The 20,658-nt window shown below is 42.5% G+C and overlaps 3 protein-coding genes across 5 annotated transcripts in view; all 3 read left to right on the top strand.

Annotated features, from left to right (window-relative positions):
- LOC308080976 (uncharacterized protein) overlaps nt 1–20,658 on the top strand; it is a 1,029,623-nt gene that overhangs the window by 627,739 nt on the left and 381,226 nt on the right. The window lies entirely within an intron of this gene.
- The window catches only part of LOC308080972 (uncharacterized protein), a gene marked incomplete at its 3' end in the record, with an annotated part of 220,493 nt that overhangs the window by 122,728 nt on the left and 77,107 nt on the right, over nt 1–20,658 (top strand). The window lies entirely within an intron of this gene.
- Nucleotides 1–20,658, top strand: part of LOC308080973 (von Willebrand factor D and EGF domain-containing protein-like) — a gene marked incomplete at its 5' end in the record, with an annotated part of 39,328 nt that overhangs the window by 5,929 nt on the left and 12,741 nt on the right. The window contains 11 exons of the mRNA XM_080457380.1: nt 1,262–1,490; nt 3,138–3,203; nt 4,338–4,597; nt 9,652–9,741; nt 10,360–10,501; nt 12,814–13,031; nt 14,282–14,355; nt 15,738–15,996; nt 16,417–16,578; nt 18,227–18,429; nt 20,328–20,489. Coding sequence (XP_080313506.1) covers nt 1,262–1,490; nt 3,138–3,203; nt 4,338–4,597; nt 9,652–9,741; nt 10,360–10,501; nt 12,814–13,031; nt 14,282–14,355; nt 15,738–15,996; nt 16,417–16,578; nt 18,227–18,429; nt 20,328–20,334 — 1,710 coding nt within the window. The 3' untranslated portion in view covers nt 20,335–20,489. The remainder of the gene's footprint in view (nt 1–1,261; nt 1,491–3,137; nt 3,204–4,337; nt 4,598–9,651; nt 9,742–10,359; nt 10,502–12,813; nt 13,032–14,281; nt 14,356–15,737; nt 15,997–16,416; nt 16,579–18,226; nt 18,430–20,327; nt 20,490–20,658) is intronic.

Below are 20,658 nucleotides of genomic sequence, written 5' to 3'. Positions count from 1 at the left end.
TTTTAAAAAAATGTTCAAAAATCGCAGATTTACAAGCGCTGCGAGCTTGTAGATCTGCTATTTTTGAACTGCCAACGCTAAAATCTAAAATGACACGGATGCATTCCCGGTTTTAATGGTGTTAACTGTGGACTCTCAATGAAGGCAGAAAAAAGGTGAGGCCAGGGTTATAAAGCATAGAAAAAGGAAAAAATCAAGTACCTCAAAACTGTATTTAAACGCACTTTCCACCGCTGGTTTCTGAGGGTACGGCACCAAATGGCACCAAATGGTGCAGCACGGTACAACCTTGAAACAGTTAAAAACATCAAACATCTTTCTGCGTGCGGCCCGAAGAGCAGCTGATTGCCATCATGTCAGAGGCACACCGCTGTAGCGCTCATCCCCAGGCCAGGTGCAGGGTGATAATTGCACCCCTCGCTGCGGCTAATAACCGCCTGCGTCTTCTCATCTCTCCTCACGTGAACCGGTGCGGAACCCAGGCGCCGCCGTGGCTCCCTCGCTAAGAGCTCAAGAAAGAAACTCACTTCAGACCAAGGTTCTTTGAATAGCAGTGGTTCCCAAACATTTTCCTGTCAGGGACTCCTTTCTGAAAATGTTTTTTTTTAATTTATGTCGTTAAAATGTTTCTTCTTTCTTTTTTCATTTCTTTCAATTATTTAGAAAATATTGAACATTTTAAACGGTTATTTTTAAAAAAAATTCTGGGGACCCCCATGAACCCTCTCCCGGACCCCACTTTGAGAAACACCGCTTTAAAGAACCATTCATTTTAATGGTTCTATAAAGAACCCCCACCCAGGGGTCTATACCTGATCCACTCCTTGTTTTATCGCAAATAGACGATGTACAAGCTCACAACGTGTCGCGTTGCACCGTGTTGTGAGCTAGTAGACTGGCTATTTTCTACGAATGCTCAAGTGCTTAAATGCTAAAAGTGTCTCAAAGAAAGATTTTAAAATGTAAAACATTTTTTTTAAGGAACCATTTCTGGTTCCTCAAAGAACTTTGACCCCCCCCAAAAAATAGGCAAATATTGTACTTTTACTCCACTACAATTATTTGAAAACAAAATGTTGATTATTATTACAAAACATAACAATAGTAATTTTTTTATTCCGGACTTTTACTTGTAACAGAGTACTTCTACATTGCAGCATTGATACTTTTACATAAGTAAAAACATTTGAGTACTTTTTCCACCACTGCATCTAGCCTTTCATAGAACCATTTTATGAACCATTGTTTCTCTGGTGTGCAGATGAACCGCTGCGGAACCCAGGCGCCCGTGTGGCTGTCGCTAAGAGACGGCTCCCTGCCACGTCCCGGCGAGATGCGGCAGCTCTCGGCGTGCGCCACGTGGCAGTTCTTCCACGGCAGCGCCAAGGACTGCTGTCTGTTCCGCATCCCCATCACCGTGCGCAACTGTGGGGAGTTCCTCATCTACTACCTGCAACCCACCCAGGGCTGCATGGGCTACTGCGCTAAAGGTAGGCTGCTGGGCAACTGCTACTGAAAATGTCTAAGTGGGAGTACAGAAAGTAGGGATGTCCGATATTGACTTTATTGCCGATATCCGATATTCTGACATTGTCCAACTCCTAATTTATTATTCATTTATAGATATCAACCGATACCGATATATGCGGGCTTTTTCACCAAAAGTCAACTAATTGTCGGTAACAACGAGCGTCAGCTGGTCACAGACACACACCTGCCCTCTGCAGTGCTCTAATTTGAAAGTGACTGGAGTCTGTCTCATTTCTCTCCGAAAGCCCTTGAATATGATGGAATATGATTAAGGATTACTGTGATTATGGTAAGCTCACATTTCATATCACCCACACCATACAGTAAGAACTCCTGTAACTCATTAAAACATTTTTTTTTAAACGATACCGATATTTTCGGATTTTCAATTTTTATGCTAGTATCGTCCGATGATATCGATTTTCTAACAGAAAGTATTTTATATTATATACTAGACGGGCGCCAGCCTACTCCGGGCCATGTATGCAACATCCTGTTATATGATGTACTCGTAATGAATAAATGCCAAGGATTTGGCTGTGTATCTAGTCTCGCGTGGCCAGACTGTTACCTCCCACAATTTTCAAATGTTTTCGGTCATACAGTCTGGGACTCGGAAGCTCTGATCATGATTAGAATACAAACCGGATATGAAGCCTCCTCTCCACTTCCGTTTCGTCTTTACAGTCGCGCAAATTTATCCTAATATAAATACAAATCATCTAAGTATATTTAGCTTGCTGCTTAGCAGAAATGGAAATAATAATAAAATGTAAAGATATTTTAAAATATATTTTCGTGAACGGAAGTGCCAGCTTCCTCTCTCGGATTTCGGGAGTTGTAGTTCCAGACTCTATATAGCATTCAGAGATTGTGGAATAGTTGTCTGGCTACACGAGACTACTGTGTATCCCTCCTTTTGCTGTGTACCCTCCTCAAGCAGCAAGCAATAAAGAATAAAATGCAAGAAAAAACTTGGCTAACTAACAGCAGTGCATCATGGGTGAATGCTCTGATGGAATCTGAGTCGCCCCTGAAGAAGGTATCCACTCTGAACAGGAGGTCCTGCTGTATTCACTATCCACTTTTAACACTGCTACTCACTGCTGTATTCATTGTGTCCATATTCACTGTGCTACTCACTGCTGTATTCACTGTCCACTTTAACACTGCTACTTACTGCTGTATTCACTGTGTCCTCATTCACTCTGTGCAGGAGAAGCTATTTTCTTGTTATCAATAGTTGACCTTTTTTGCCCTGGGCTTTGAGCATCAAATTACTCCGCATGCCAGGGATTAAAGATCTAATATATGGCACTGTGTTGAGATTTGACAATGATAGAGTACACTTTGAGTCACAGCAGACACAGTGGCACGCACGCACGCACATGCACACACACAGACTACAATTGTCCTGAAAAATTGAGCATGAGGGTGTGTTCTGTACAATATGCACATGGTATCTGCAAGAGTGTGACAGACTCTACTGATATCATGTAATGCATGTATGTATGCATGTATTTATTCTTTGTTCAGAAGAGCAGAGTTTCAAGCTCTTGTTTCCAGGTTGTTGGAACTGATATATGAATCCTCACATTTCTTTGCAGTTTCACCAGAATTTGGACCAAAACTCTGTCCTCCGGGTGAAGTGGAGATCAATGGGCGATGCAAAGGTGAAAGAATAAACCACTTAAAACCCTTTACACTTCATTAATCAGGGTCTGTTACGGTCTCCACACAATAATACAAAAAACAATGGCTCAAATTGGAGACCCCAACATAAAATGGACACCAAACGATTTGGGTGTCTGTGTAACACCAATACAACTTATATTCCATGTATTATTCATTCACTATTATTACTATTATTTCAGTTTTGTTCTTATATGCCTGCATGTATTCTGAAATGGTTCATTATAAGTACACCTTGTTATGAGTATGTGTGAATGGAGTGTCCTGGCAGAGAGAGTAAACAGGGCTGATAAGAGGGCACGTGCTTTGTGTTCACATGGGAATGAGAACTGCTTAGCCAAAATACAGTATCAGGTCCATTTGATTAGATTTTGTTGCTGTCAGGTGGAACCTTGTATGTCCAAAACCGTTCCTTTCTTCTTATTTTAAAAACGTCTTCTAATAGTGAAAACAGCCGATCTACAAGCTGTGTGCTGTGAGCTTGTAGACCTGCTATTTTCACTACTTTAGTGCCACACTCTTGTATGATGAAGTAGTGCAAAAGGGTTTACAAGGTACAAGGTTTCTTCCCGACAACAACGATTGGTATCCTCTGGGGTTGGATTTGTATGCTTTTGGACCTGCATGCAGTTTCCTCCCAACACATTTTTAAATGTATTGTGTTTACTCAAAGGGATAGTTCACCCAAAAAAGTATGATTTGTTTTTGTTTTTGTCACATTCCTAATAATTTGGTGACCGGCAGAAAGATGCTAATGTCTCTGGTAGGAGACTCAAAGTTGACACTTTGAGTCTCTTACCGGAGCCACCACCGGTCATCAAATTATTGGTTTAGGAATACAAAATCTCCGTGAATTCCATGGGGTGTATAATTGATAGGAAAAAAAGTCATTTCGGGGGTGAACTATCCCTTTAAGAGCTGGAGAGACGGGGAGACCCCTGTTACAGAACAAACACTCAAATGTAAAGATTACTATCAGAATAAAGAGCTTTAACATTTTTTTAAATAAACTTTTTGTAAAAAAGAAAGAGGAAAAAAATCACTTACATTGTCAATAAAGTGATTATTTCTTTCTTTCTGCTTCTTCATCACCATCATTGTGTTCCTATATCCAGCGAGCCTCCCGGCTCTCCCCAGCAGACCCGTCATCACCCCGGAGCTCCTCGGCAGCAGCGTCCACCTGAGGTGCTCCTTCGTCGGGGTCAGCTCCCCCTCTCCGTCTGGCCCGGACCACCAGGCCACCGTGGTGGGCTACCGGGTGGTGTGGGCCAGACACATCGGACACAGCATGAAGGCTGAGGTCAGGCAGGAGTCCACGACGAAGACCTTCTCCATGGTGGAGATGGACGGAGTCCACTTCAGACTGGGAGAGACGGTAACGATTATTGATAAGGCTGTTATAGTGCAGTGGTTCTCAAACGTTTTTTGTTTACACGTCAAAGGACCCCCAAATTGATACACATCGACCGCCCGACACATCGACCGACCGACCCCCCATAAGAAAAGATTTTAGTCTGCCTGACATTTTGCTGGGGACCCCCTAGAACCCCCCTCAGTGCTGTATCTGTATCACTCGTGCTAGTATTATTACTAATGCTCAGGGTTCGATTTGCAAAAGAAAACAGAGACATCGAACACATTGTGAAAATAGCCGATCTTACAAGCTTTCCTGAAAGATAATACCCTTTGTCCAGTCCCGCCCCTCTGCGCACCCATTGGTTGCTGTTGCTTGGTTGGATAAAAATCCTCTCTCTCCATCCACTTTCCATTTAAAAATGTTGTTTTTCATTTTCCTCATATTGATATTGTGTGTATGTATGTATTCAATTCTTATTTTAAACTTGGCCTCAGTGAAAAGCAACATCTCGGGTGCAGTATAGTGATTGAATAATAATGTTTTCTTTCCAAAAACTGGGTATATATATATAGGCGGGACAACGCGGAAGGAGCCTGCTGGTTGGTCAGTCATTCAGGGACCAATCAGAAGGCTGACAAAGGGTCCATTGCATTTTCTGCTGCATGTCTGTGCTGCAAAAAAAAAATTTCAACTCAATCAAACCACATGTGATCCAATGGACAGTATATGAAGTAATGAGAGCCAGGCTCACTGTGAGGGGAAGGCATGCTGAACGAGGTTGACCCCGCTCGTGTGCAGGTGAGGACGGGGTTAAACGATGGATCATGGTGACCTGTCTAAGGCACGGTTCAGCCGAGAGAGAGAGAGAGAGAGAGAGAGAGGGAGAGGGAGAGAGAGGGCGATGGATGGAGGGCTGTGAAATCAGATCCAGCCTAGACAAGCCTCACTCTCTCCCCTCCACATGCTTTGTATTTAAATGGATTCTTAGTCATTTAAATTGTGCTGTGCTATGGTATGGTATGGTATAGGGCTGCACAAAATCAAGTACCTTATTCTGACTAAATACCTCCATTACATACCGATATTGTGATTATGTAATTGTGATTATTGTACTGTAACAATGATATTGATTTGCTTTTACCAGTTTTCTAAATGTTAACACAAATATTGAAAATAGCTGATCTTCAAGCTCACAATGCGTCACATTGTGATGGGTGGTGAGCTTGTAGATTGTAATACATTTTTTTATATAACAATTAACAACTTTAATAATTATACAGTAATAAGACGGGGTCTAATAATGCTGTGGCAGAATAGACGATCTACAGTACTAGCTCACGACGCGTCGTGATGCTTTTAGATCGGCTATTTTCACTACCGTTGAACCTTTTTTTTAAAGTATAACATGGGGCTTAATCACTTAAACAACCCTATATATATACACCTTGTTGATCAGGGTCCCCCAGGGCTCTATACTAGGTCTACTCCTTTTTTTCCCTGTACACCAAATCTCTTTGATGAAAATAGCGTGTGTGTGTGTGTGTGTGTGTGTGTGTGTGTGTGTGTGTGTGTGTGTGTGTGTGTGTGTGTGTGTGTGTGTGTGTGTGTGTGTGTGTGTGTGTGTGTGTGTGTGTGTGTGTGTGTGTGTGTGTGTGTGTGTGTGTGTGTGTGTTATCATTATGCACTTATCCCTCCTGGACTTTGAGGCTGTTGTGGAACTTTAGCTGCCTTTACTCAAGAGCACCGTGACGCCTGGCTGCACACACAGCTTAGCCTCTTAAAGATAGTGTAAGTGATATTTTTTGGTTACAAAGTTAAAGCTCTATATTCTAATAGTAATCTTTACTATAGAGTGTTTTGGTCAGTAACAGGTTTTTAATAAACAGATCGGGATACCAATTTCACCCAATAAGAAGAGACAACCCATTAATCACCTTCAATCTTATACTGTTCCATTACCAATTTTGTCTGCACAAAATGTGTCTCCCAATTCCACTAGTTTGTCCAGTATCCTGTATGAGTTCTCTCTCCTGATTGGATGAAATTAGTATCCTGACGTGAAAATTTATTTTCTGTTCACTAAAGAACGGGAGAGAGCAGGAGACCCCTGTTACTGAACAAACACACCAAAAAATTGCGGTTAATTGGCGAAAAATAGCTTGAAATTTTTGTTTTTGGTGACTTTATTTCAGTTTTAGGGTTGGCCGCGGCCCCAGACTGCCCGGCCGTTCTGGCATCTGCCAGAAGTGCCAGACCGTCCAATCCGGGCCTGCATTGATTACTATCACAACAGTACAGTATTTACACTTATAACCAAAAATATCACTTATAGCAGTGGTTCTCAAACCTTTTCATGTCAAGGACCCCCAAAATGATATGTGTTTGGCCGCAGACCCCCATCTCAGATATTTTGTTCCAGGGACCCCCAGAAGCAAAAATTTGAGTTACAAATGTTCACTTAAATATATATATTCAAAGGTTTGCACAGATTTTCACGATTTTTCAAGCTCATAGCGCCGCACTCGGTGCCGCGCAATGAGCTTGTAGATCTGCTATTTTTGAATAGTCAAAGTATAAAAGTGGTATGTTAAAGTGGTTCATATTGTGATGCTATATTAACACATTTTGCTAGGAACCCCTTGGAACTCCCCCAAGGACCCCTGGGGGTCCCCGGACCCCAATTTGAGAACCAATGACTTATAGTACAACTTTAAGCCCTTTTGTGACCCAAGTCCTCTGGTGATATTCTATAGTTGGTCTTACAAAATGTTTACACGTATAGTGACATGCTCAAAATCCTGACTCCAGGGGTGAAGTGGTTAACACATAAAGACAGCTCCTGCTTTATCATGGAACTAGTTTTTTGGACGTTGCCCGGGCAACCAGGAGAGCTTCTTATCCCTCCAAACGCGGAGCGTATGTGACAACTCCGGTGATGTCATCGCCCACCGCACCACCGCACCACTGCCATGTCTCCTCTCCACCGCCCAGCTGTGAGAGGCCGAGCGCTCACTCCTCGCCATATTTGGACACGTATGTTGTCTGGGACACGTTAAGCTCTGCCCCCCCCCTCCTTCAACTTAAACCCCAGTAGTCTTAGATAACTGGACTTGAGTTACTACATGTACTTTGTCCACTTTTTTCCCGTCAAAAATAGCCAATCTACAAGCTCACAATGTGTCGCATTGCGACGCATTATGAGCTTGTAGATCTGCAATTTTGTGGCTACTGTTTTCCCCACGAAATGATGGACACTGGGGTTCAAGTGATTCAGTACAAATTTGTGGTGCTTTTTACTTGACTTGAGTATGAGTATTTTTCAATGCATTATGCTTCTATACATGCAGGAGAAGAGAGAAGCATCCTCAGCATTAGGCAATCAGTGGTAGAAAGTAACTAAGTACATGTACTCAAGTACTGTACTTAGGTACAATTTTAAGGACTTTTACTTTGAGTCGAGTGTTTCCATTTTTTGGTACTTTATGTTTCTGCTCCACTACATCTCAGAGGCAAATACTGTACTCGACTACTACAGTTATTCAAAATCTTTAATAATTACAAAACATAGGCTACATTAACCACTTAAGCGACACGTTGTTTAGATCGGCTATTTTCGAATAGACAAAGTAATACAACAGGGCTTAATTGGTTAATGCATGTGATGTAATAATATCTATGTAATCTAAATCTGCAAAGTTTGGAAGTTTTCAAATAATTGTATTGTAGTGAAAAGTAAACGTTTGCCTCTGACATGTAGTGGAGTATAGAAATATAATGTTTTGAAAAAAGGGCATGCTCAAGTAAAGTCAAAAGTAGCTCAAAGTCGTACTTAAGTACAGTACTCAAGTACATGTACTTAGTTACTTTCCACCACTGCTCTGGGGGCCCATGTTTCACACATGCTTATGTCACAGCTGTGCCGGGGTCAAAGGTGACAGCTTTCGTGCGTTGCTGGTGCTCTCAGCACAGTGCAGGGGGGGGGGTGTCCATGTGTTATGTCTGGAGCGCCACGCGCTCTTAATGTTTGGATCCAATTCACCAATACGTCATCGGCCATATTGTCATCGCTGTCGGGGGGAAACCTTATATGTCAAAAAAGGAAATGGGGAAAAATAACCTGTGTTCCGATGGATCCAATGTAGTTATTATTTAGTCACTAGCTCTTATTAAAACTTTGCATTGTTTCAATTTGTATAAAAGCTACAGACACACTTTCACTATACAAAAATAGCAAAAACTGCAGATCTACAAGCTTCTACAGAAAGCTCAACTGTTTCGTGCTACTCTTATACCTTAATTTGCGATAAACATTTAAAGTAGAAATATGGAGATACAAGGTTTGTGTGTGTAATGTTAGGAGCACGACATGCTGAAAAGTTTGGATCAATTCACCCATACGTCATCGGAAATACTCCAGTAAAGTTTTAAATCCCTTCTAAAAACTCACCTTTATAAAGCTGCTTTTAACACGCAGCTCTCTTCTCTGTTTTAATGTATTTCTTGTTTTACGTTTTTTCATGCTTGTTTTGTGTTGTGGATTCTTCTGTCAAGCACTTTGTGACATTAAGTGCTATACAAATGAACCTTATTATTGTTGCTTTAAATGGTGATATACTTTATATTGGTGGTTTTCAAAGTGTGGTCCGGGGACCCCCAGTGGTCCTTTCCGTGGTTCCAGGGCATCCCCGGCTAACTGATTGATAAGAACCAAATGTACCCCTATGGGTCTGTAACTCTGACAGTGTACAAATGGAACCATGTGCACCCTTGTGGTTCTGTAACTCTGAGAGTGTACAAATGGCACCAAGTGGACCCTTGTGGTTCTGTAACTCTGAGAGTGTACACATGGAACCAAGTGGACCCTTAATTTCAAGTGGTCCTTGAAATTAAAACATTTCAGAATCACTGTTTAATCGGCATGATGATTATGTTACTGATCATGACTCAGCTGTTCTATTGAGTAGCAGTGATGTGGTTCAGGCTGCTATCTGGGACTTATTTCAAACTTGATTTTTGAGTGAGGCCATTGTCAAAAATACACATCAAACCACTGAAATCATTTGTGTTTACAGTTTTCCTGCAGTGTGTCAACGTTCAGAGCCAACTACAGTCAAGTACAATCTGTTCCACGAGAGAGTGAGAGCTTCTATGCTGGCCTCAAGGTAATAAAAACAAGATTCAAATCTCAGTACTGTATCATAGTAACACGTTATTATGATTTATAATTCATTAATTTATAAATACAATAACTGTTCCATTTATTTGTCTTGTTAAATTAAGCTTAACATAGCTCTATATTCTGATAGTAATCATTACTAAAGAGTGTTTGCTCAGTAGCAGGGGTCTCCCCATCTCTCTAGCTCTCTAGCTAAACTGAAAATGTATGTTCAGGTTCAGGATGTCAGGATAGAGAGAACTCGTACAGTATACGGGATAAACAAGTGAACTTGGAAGCGATTAAACAAAGAAATTAGCGGACAAAACTATCATACTGATAAATGGGTTGTCAACAATACATACGGCACCAAAGTAAAAGTCCTCAAATGTTTCCAAAGTATAAAATAGGGCTTACGTGGTTAATGCATGTTTTGTATTAATAATCTAAATCCATAAGTAATGTAACTTGTAACTAAAGTTTTTAAATTATTGTAGTGGAGTAAAAAGTACAACATTTGCCTGTAGATGTAGTGAAGTAGAAGTATAAAGTATATTAAATCAATGAAATTCTAAAGTAAAAGCACCTTAAAATTGTACTGATTCTTCTGTTCTCCTGCGTGTAGTTCTCTCCTGATGTTCTCCACATAGCAGAGAACAGTAAGGAACATGAGGTGACCATCTACAGCACTGTCCCCATCCCGTGCCACGGACCACAGCTTGAACACCAGTGTGGCGTTCCTCTGTCTCTCAGTGTCAATGATCCAGGTCAGATCAACATGGGTTTCTCACAACATTGATTCTCAGCCTTGTTACACTCTTAGAATTGAATTAGTGGATTTTACAGATTGTTCCAGTATAGTTTAGTTCATTGATTCTTAACCTAGACCACAGACCCTGATTTGACAACAAATATATATAATCTTCTTCGGGACCCAAATCTAGACTGTAACAATCCTTAGTGTTAATTTAACTCTGAGAGTGTTCAAATGGTCCATTTGGTTCCATTTGAACACTCTCAGAGTTACAGGCCCTTTACGGGTCTATTTGGACCCCTGGTGGGCCTCGGACCCGACGCTGAGAACCAGCGTTCCATAATGTCCACTTGTTTCCAGTGTGCCGTGAGGCCTTGCGCGAATTATGGGAATGACTTCCGCTTGTCACTCATTCAGTTCATTTGAGTGATCCGCGTCAGTCAATAATGACAATAATGTGGGAACAAAACTGACAGAAATCGAAAGGGTAACCTTCCACGATTGGTGGATTGTGAAGGTGACGTTAAAAAGTGTCCGCGTATCACAACAACACAATGGGTTCTATCATTTGATTTGATTAATTCATTTAGCACAAATTGTAAAAACAATACAAAAAAACAGTACACAAAATATAAAAAGGAAAAGTGCCAGGAGGATAGATATACGATGCCTCTATACTCTATGTATAACGCAATAAAAACATTAATAGAATATGATTTGCCAACAACAAGTTAGCCAACAAAGTTGGCACGCATGATTATAGTATTACAAATGGCATGATTACAGTATAAAAATAAAAATAAAAATCTACAACTACATGATTATAAACAATGACAGCTGTGGAGTCAGACAGCGGGCTGTTTATGTTGCAGGAGGACGCTCCTGTATGCAGCTGCAGTTCTGTGGAAAGTTATTAATCCATTAAGACCTAAGGCCGTTTAAAAAAAAAAAGGTTATATATATATTTTGTTCCAGGGACCTTCAGAAGCAAAGATTTGAGTTACAAATGTTCGCTTTAAAAAATATATATTCAAAGATTTGCACACATTTTCAAGATAAAAAAAAAATAGCAGATCTGCAAGCTCATAGCGCGGCACTCGGTGCCGTGCTATGAGCTTGTATATCTGCTATTTTTGAATAGCCAAATAAGTTTAAAATAGCACAGATGCGGTCCCGGTCTTAATGGGTTAATGTAAGCAGGATTACAACTTATCCTACATGTTTACTGCAGTTCTCCCTCCACACAGCTGATTCAAATTAACGATCAAAGCGTTCTTATCAAGCCCCGATGTCACTCAACAAGCATTGCTTAATCCCCTGTGCGGAGATTCCGGTGTCACAACAGAAACAGCAGTAATAATAAACCACAGGACAGGAGTTTGGCTACAGCTAAGAGCCAAGCATCCAGAGCCGAACCAAAACAAATAAGAATACAAAATTAACCCATTAATACCGGGAAAGCGTCTCTGTCATTTTCACATAATCTTGCATCACAATCTTTTAACCACTTTAACCATTATTTTGTACTTTGGCTATTAAAACCAGGGGACCTGGTACTGCCAGACCCCTAGTGGTTGAAATCTGAATGGCCGGAAATCTGAATGGTTTCTAAACTACGTCACGCTAAGCTTGGCCAATCAAAAAGAGGGACATGTAAGAAAATGTTTTCGTCCATATATGGACGAAAACGATAGCAAAAGGGGACCGACAAAGCCTCATGTAGGCCTGACCCCCTGGGTCTGGCATAAATAGCGCATCACTTCATGCCGCGCTATGAGCTTGTAGATCTGCTATTTTTGAAAGATCTTGAACATTTTGTGCAAATCTTTTTAATATCATTTCCTTTCCTTTTCTTTTTTCTTTTTTTAAAGATATTTTTGGGTCTTTTTCTGCCTTTATTGATAGTACAGGAGATAGACAGGAAACAGGGAGAGAGATGGGGAGAGACACGCAGCAAAGGTCGTCGGGTTGGGGAGTTGAACCCGCGACACGCTGTCAGGCATTAGAGCCTATATGTGGCATGCACTTGGACCGCTAGGCCAGCGGGCGCCCCAATATAATACTTTTTAAAGCACTTTTTTTACTAAAATCTTTGCTTCCGGGGTCCGCGACCAAATACATATCATTTTGGGGATCCTTGACATGAAAAAGTTTGAGCACCACTGATATAGCAACATTAGGTTTTTTAGTAAACTGTTAGGATTTAGAAGACATTTTGTAGAATCGGCCTCAGGTCCTAATGTCTTAAATAAAGAATAAAACACTAGAGACCATGGGATCACACGGGGTAGACGATGTGCTAATGATGTGTTTGGCCTCTTCCAGACGGCCTGGGTCACGAGGCCCCCAACGTGGCGCTGTCTTCCTGCCAGGTGGCGTTGGAACCCGCGCCCTGCCAGGGCGGCCGCTGCGCCAGCGACACCGTGCTGCTCACCGCCGTCACCGACTTCACCCACGACGGGAACCGGCCCAGCCTGCTCAACGCTCTGCCCGGCCCCGGGGCCCCGCGCCTCTGGAGGAACTACGTCCCCTCTCCCCTCAAAGTGAGAAGTACTCAGTAGAGTACTCAGTAGAGTACTGAGTTAAATAATAACCTTATTGCGGCTGTATTCTAGGCCAGTGGTTCTCAAACTGTGGATCGGGAATAGCCTGGTTCCAGACCATAGACCCCGCCCACTCTCTTGAGTGGACTGCCCCTCTTGGTCTGGTGTTGTAATGTGATTTATTCGGTACAAAAAGTACCGTCCAATGAGAGTCGGAGGTGGGGATCCCTTGTGATTGGTTTAGGAAAATTCTAAACCAATTCTAACTGGTGTGGGAAATTCTAATCCCCTCCCCCTTGTAATGGCCTACACATGGAGCCAATGTCAGACTGAAGCTCCATGCAGCTTCAGTCTGATAATCAGGCTAGGTTGGGAACCCTCCGTGCAGGTTTCACCGCAGCCTGTAGCTTTCGGCTCTTCCTCACGGAAGAGGTGGTTTGGGCTGCCAACCCTCTCCACCCCGGGTCGCCGTCACTCCGGCCGTCCTCTAATAATTGAGTAAAGACTACAATATTTGCCTCTGAAATGCAGCTGAGTAGGATTAGTATAAAACAAGTATAAAACATACATATACTCAAGTAAAGTAAAAGTACAGTGCTTGAGTAAATGTACTTAGTTACTTTTCACCACTGAGTGCCAGGGATGCAGGGGGGCCTCAGCTGGGGGATTTCATGTTTTTAAAGGCTGTATAAATGCTTTGTAAGCTCCATCTGTTTTTCAAATTGTGCATCATCAGTTATATCAACGTTTTCATTCGGCAGAATCCGTAGCTTACATCTCAATCCATCTAAACTAGTGATTCTCAAAAGAAATAAAATCAAGGATCTGATGTTTGATATATGTCAAACCACAGACCCCCATTTGATATTTTCCCCCTTTTTTTAAAATCTCTGGGACCCCAGTCCCAGATAAGAGGTCCTCAGTGTTCATTTAACTCTGAGAAAGTAGGTTCCATTTGTACTCTCTCAGAGTTACAGACCCGTAAGGGTCCATTTGGCTGGTCGCCGGGCCCAACGTTGACAAACAGTTATACCTAAACAAGCGTCAATCAGTCTTGTATCCAAACCATCAATTACCTTCCATAAGCACGATACGATGTAAGGCCCCACCCAGACAGGGTGTCTCTCAGCCGCCTGTCTCTCTCTCTCTCTCTGTCTGTGTTATGTGCTCACATCAAAGTCCTCACAGGGTCACAGGGAGGAGAGGGAGCGCAGTGTTGACCTCTTGCTCTTTTTATCTCCCTCTCTCAGGTCACGGTGCAGGACGTTCCCACTTCCATCTGTTACTCTCTGACCGACCCGCACATCATCACGCTGGACGGCAGGTATGTCCAGCGTTGCGAGACGTTGTGAGCTTGTAGATCAGCTTTTTTTTCACAGCGTTTGCCTCTTTCTTATATTATTTGACAATTTGGCCAATGTTTGAACCGTTTTTATAGTATAGTTTGTTGATTACTGTTGATGCAGTAATGGTCCTTTTTCATTCCATTTCATTTGTTTTATTTTATTTATTTTAGGTCTTAAAAGTCCTTAAATTGTCACTTCACTGTCATCTGGGGACCCCCTCAAAATCATGTGGCGACCTCCCTGGGCGTCCTGACCCACAAGTTGAGAACCACTGGCCTAGATCAGTGGTTCTCAGAGAGTTTAGAGCAGGGGTCTTCAACGTTTTTCAGGCCACGGACCCCCTAACTGAGAGAGAGAGATGAAGCAGGGACCCCTTCTATATTGTATAAAATTGTGTTTCAGATTAAACTTCTTTTTTTTTTACTCTTTGTGAAATCTGGGGACCCCCTCAAAATCATGTGGCGACTCCCCTGGGGATCCTGACCCACAAGCTGAGAACCACTGGCCTAGATCAGTGGTTCTCAGACCCCCAAATTGATGTAATAGGGGCCGTATCCACAGAGAATGGCTTTTGAGCTGTAGGGGGGGGCTTAACTGTTGTTGTACTTACTACTGCAATGATTTAAGTACGGAGTCGTAAGAGTTTTTCACCCAGCGCAGCTCTTCTGTTCTTGACTGACAGCTACGTTGTCAACCCGGGTCAGATGGGGTCTGCTAATGAGGGGGGTGTTTGTTTTAAACTGCCTGGGGGGCCGGGCAGGGTGGAGTTCTGTAGTGATGACTCACCTAATGTCAACTACGGTTGTCAGTTAAATCCCAGTGGAGTGTCCCACCGCGTTAAGATTATGGCTTTGAGGGGGATTATATGTTTTATATATGTTTATGTATGTATATGTTTTATGTTTTATAATGTTTCATAATCACAATAAAAATAAAAATAAAACTTATAAAAGTATGTTAAACACAATAACCCCGGTGTCCCTGGGCATTTTTTCAAAATCCTTAAAAATTTCTCCAAAAATATAATATTTGCTTTGTTTCTAAAATAGCAAAAAAATCCATATCTAGAAGCTCGCACGATGCGATGCGGTCCTGTGAGTTTGTAGATCGGCTATTTCCACTGTTTGTCGTACAATGAAGTATATAGGGCTCAACCACTTAAACCCTCTTTGTAAACTGAACCTGAGTTGACTCTGTACTTGAGACGAAAAGTTGCCGATCTACAAGCTCACAACGCATCGCAACGTAACTATTTTTGGCTTATGTTCCCACCATAATATGGATGCTGGGGTTCAAGTGGGTTAAGTGGCTGACAAAATCAAAACCCTGATTAATTGTGAATTTCCTCATCTGTGACCAGGCGTTATGAGAACCACCACACCGGGTCCTTCGTGCTGTACCAGAGCCTGAGCAGAACGTTCGAGGTCCACGCTCGCCAGTGGGACTGCGGCAGCCGGCACCGCGGCGTGGCGGTGCGCGAGGGCGCCGAGGTGGCCGTGTTGGACATGTGCAACGGCCAGCTGCAGGAGACCCGGCCCCAGCTCACCCTGAAGAGCCCGGGGGACGCCGGGAGCGGACGCGTCCGCGTCCTCGAGACCCATCAGGGGAAGAAAGTCACTGTAGGAATCACGTTCATTTTTGATGCAATTGACCAGTTGGTTCTCAAACGTTTCAGGCCACGACAAACCAAACATAATCATATTTGAACTGGAACTTTTTTCCTCTTTCGGATTTTACAATTTGGCCAATGTTGTTATGTTATGTTTGTTAAGCAAATCATGTGGGGACCCCTCCCCCCCCAAAAAAACTTTTGGGGACCGCCCTGGGGGTCCTGGCCCACAGTTTGAGAACCACTGCAATAGACCACTGGTGTTCAACATCGGGTCCGGGGACCACCAGTGGCCCAAATGGACCCTTACGTGTCTGTAACTCTGAGAGTGATATATATTGAGATATATTATTATATTTGTGTGTGCGTGTGCGTGTGTGTGTGTGTGTGTGTCTGCGTGTGTGTCTGCGTGTGTGTGGGTGGTCCGCAGTACATGAACGGTGAGTGGTCTCCAGGTGAGAAGCAGAGGACCAGAGCCACGTTCCTCAGCTCCAAGGTTCTGGACTGTGCCGTTCCATCCCTGAGCAACATGGCCGCCCACACAGAGGACTTCATGATGGATGACAAGCCCTACGCACGCTGGGAGATCCAGGTAACGCTAAGAGTAGAACAGTACCATTTTGAGGAACTTTTATGATACTTGAATATTTCCAATTTCACAATTTCTTAAAAGCTTTTTTTTATGTATGGAGTTTTTTTTTATATATATTTCATTTCAGAAATTCTTTTGGAAAATGTTATTATTATTATTATTATTATTATTATTATTATTATCATTATTATTATTATTATTTATCTTTTGAAATAATAATTTTAAAAGGAAACTTATAACAATGAAATACTTGTGACCTATAACAATGGGTTCATGACCCAAAAATGGGTCGGGATCAAAAAATGGGTCCCGACCCATTGTTTTGGATACACTGGTGTAGCCTACTGCACTGCTAAAGCAGGAGTCTTCAACGTTTTTCAGGCCAAGGACCCCTTAGCTGAGAGAGAGATGAAGCAGGGACTACAAAGTGTATACAAATGTGTTGCAGATTAGATCTGCTATTTTTGCCTAATGTTCCACTCAGAACAGGGGTGCTACGGTTCAAGTCGTTAATTTAAAAAACATTATCCTATCACACAAAGATTTGGCAGCCTCCCTGTAGTGCCTGGGGACCCCTTGGGGGTCCCGGACCCCTTGGTGAAGACGCCTGGGTTAAAAATAAACCAGCTTCCCTTATTTCCTGGCAACTAAAGTTTCCTCCGGAACAACAGCCTGCTTTTCTCAGAGGCTTTTTCTCAGTGTGTTTAAAAATACCAGACTGCCCTTAGTCTAGGACCTGACTAAGATATGTATGCACTTCATTTAGGAGAGAATATCTCAACTGTTCTTGGCTAATATGACCCCAGGGAACAACTGAGGAACTGTGACTAATTCTCTATCCGGGACGAAATACCCGAAAATGACCACGCCCTTTTTAAAATGACCATAACCGGTGCACTACTTCCAACATCAGCTCACCCTGAAGAGCCCGGGGGACGCCGGGAGCGGACGCGTCCGCGTCCTCGAGACCCATCAGGGGAAGAAAGTCACTGTAGGAATCACGTTCATTTTTGATGCAATTGACCAGTTGGTTCTCAAACGTTTCAGGCCACGACAAACCAAACATAATCATATTTGAACTGGAACTTTTTTCCTCTTTCGGATTTTACAATTTGGCCAATGTTGTTATGTTATGTTTGTTAAGCAAATCATGTGGGGACCCCTCCCCCCCCAAACAAAACTTTTGGGGACCGCCCTGGGGGTCCTGGCCCACAGTTTGAGAACCACTGCAATAGACCACTGGTGTTCAACATCGGGTCCGGGGACCACCAGTGGCCCAAATGGACCCTTACGTGTCTGTAACTCTGAGAGTGTTAAAAATGAACCAGATGGAACGAAAATAGATCCTTAGTTAAAAAGCACTGAGGATTTCCTAGTATAGGTATACAGTGGTTCAGTGATTCTCAACAAATTATAATTTGAAGGACCCCCAATTTGATATGTTTTAGGCTATGGACCAATTAAACTTTTACATTGAATTACATTTACTGTTAACATCTTGTGATTAATAATGAACCCTGAGATTAGATACCACTGTTTTAATTGATGTAAACTCTATACTGTACAGTATGTACAGTATTTGGTATGTTTTGTGCATGAGGAGAAGAGTATGTTAATGAGCTACTGGGTGTGCCTCTCCTCTCGCTAGTTGATCTTTCCGTCCGGGGCCTTCGTGAGGGCAGACGTCAGTGATTGGGGGATGAGCCTGTCCGTCAGAGCGCCCAGCAGGGACTACGGCAACACGCGAGGCCTGTGCGGGACCTTCGACCGAAACGTCAAAAGCGACTTCCAGGGATCGGACGGAGGCTCCTACAGCACCGACGACCTGGATGGATTCATCGAGAGCTGGAGGTCAGTCAGTCACGTGGGATTTCAAATGGGTTACAAAGCTTGAGGAAATGTCCTTCTTTTTGTTTGAGCAAACATCATTTACAATGGGTTATAAAAGGCTTGAGGAAACACCCTTTGCAATGGTTTACATTGCAGGAGGAAACGCCCTTTTCAATGGGTTAAAATGCTTGAAGAAATGTCCTTTTTTTTTTGCTTGAGGAAACGTCATTGTCAATGAGTTATAACACTTTGGGAAACGTCTTCAATGGGATACAATGCTTTGAAATTTATTTTCTTTTGGTTGGTCCATCCATCCATTGGTCAATTTGAATGCTTCTAGCACCACCCCTCAGGCCAAAATGTCAACTTTGCAAACATGATAACATCTCATAATCTATTAGGCAGATAGCAGAATGAACCCTACCATGGCCTTTCCTCTAATGCATGAAGTATGTCTATATGCCTGAATGTTTTCTTTGTAATAGAGGTGTGTATTTTCTACAGTAATATAATTTTACCCTACACTTAGTGTACACATGTTGAGAATGCCATTTCTCAAGCCTCCGGGAGGGTTTTTAGGCATTCTCCCCCACATTCTTCTTAATCCATGTGTATCTTTTTAACCCATTAAGACCTGAGGCGATTCTTAAAAAAGTTTTCTAAATCCTAACAAGATTTTTCAAAACTAGCAGATCTACAAGCTCATAGCGTGGCACTCGGTGCCGCGCTATGAGCTTGTATATCTGCTATTTTTGAATAGCCAAAGAAATCTAAAGTGACACAGATGCGTTCCAGGTCTTAATGGGTTAACAAAATGTTACTCTTTTTATTTTCACTAGTGAGAGCAGGCTCTTAACTCTTTAACTGCCAAAAACGGGAATTCCCGTCCGATGGCTCTATGGCTATCATGGCCACGGACGGAAATGACGAAAATATTTTTTTTTTCTTTTTTTTTTAATTTTCTAAATTTTTGTCTTTTTTTTTTTTTTGTTTATCTCAAAGGAACTAGGAGATAACGCTATCCAAAAAAATGCTGCTCCATTCACTTCAATGTTAAAAAACAAACGGAGGAAAAATGCACCTTTTTCCTGGCACTGGGACGACACAGTCTGAAATAAGTGTCGCAGTGAAAGAGTTAAGCAGGGGTCTTCAACAGGGGGTCCGGGACCCATAGGGGGTCCTCAGAGTTACTACAGGTGGGCTGCCAAATCTTTTTGTGATAAGATTTTATTTTTACATTAACCACTTGAACCCTAGCATCCCTTTTCTGAGGAGAACTTTATCCAAAAATAGCAGATCTACAAGCTCACAGCGTTGTGAGCTTGTAGATCGGCTATTTTAAATGACACAGATGCGTTCCCGGTCTTAATGGGTTAAACACATCTTAATATTGGTCAAGGAAAGGAAGTTCTATCCAAACCTACCTGTCCCTGAAAAGGCTTTGTCAAGCGTCTATATGAACACAATTGGGCCCGTGTTCGGGGGGAGGGAAGCCGGGCAGGGAGGGTGATATTTGTCACTGCAGGCACCTGTCAGCAGGGAGTGTTGGGCGGGAGGAGTAGGACGAAGGCTCTACCTCCTCCCGGTGGGGGTTCCTCCTGGGGGCAGGTGAGTCAGTAGAAATGTGTGTGGGGAGGAATTAATTGGCATCACGACTAAATTGGGGAGAAAAATGGGTACAAAAAACACCTAAAAACACACTTAAACAACAAACAACTGGAAGATCTTTTCTAACTGACTGGCCATTCCTCCAGACCACATTAACAATGAGCATAACATCTGACACTGGACTGTCATGTTTTTATCTTTGTCTGTCAGACGTCTATAAAACCTTAAAGATATATTTGTGTGTGCGTGTGCGTGCGTGTGTGTGTGTGTGTGTCTGCGTGTGTGTCTGCGTGTGTGTGGGTGGTCCGCAGTACATGAACGGTGAGTGGTCTCCAGGTGAGAAGCAGAGGACCAGAGCCACGTTCCTCAGCTCCAAGGTTCTGGACTGTGCCGTTCCATCCCTGAGCAACATGGCCGCCCACACAGAGGACTTCATGATGGATGACAAGCCCTACGCACGCTGGGAGATCCAGGTAACGCTAAGAGTAGAACAGTACCATTTTGAGGAACTTTTATGATACTTGAATATTTCCAATTTCACAATTTCTTAAAAGCTTTTTTTTATGTATGGAGTTTTTTTTTATATATATTTTATTTCAGAAATTCTTTTGGAAAATGTTATTATTATTATTATTATTATTA

The sequence above is a fragment of the Gymnoscopelus braueri genome (assembly GCF_963280865.1).
Source record: "Gymnoscopelus braueri genome assembly, contig: SUPER_24_unloc_1, whole genome shotgun sequence".
Lineage (NCBI taxonomy): Eukaryota > Metazoa > Chordata > Actinopteri > Myctophiformes > Myctophidae > Gymnoscopelus > Gymnoscopelus braueri.
This window is presented reverse-complemented; position numbering and strand designations above follow the sequence as displayed.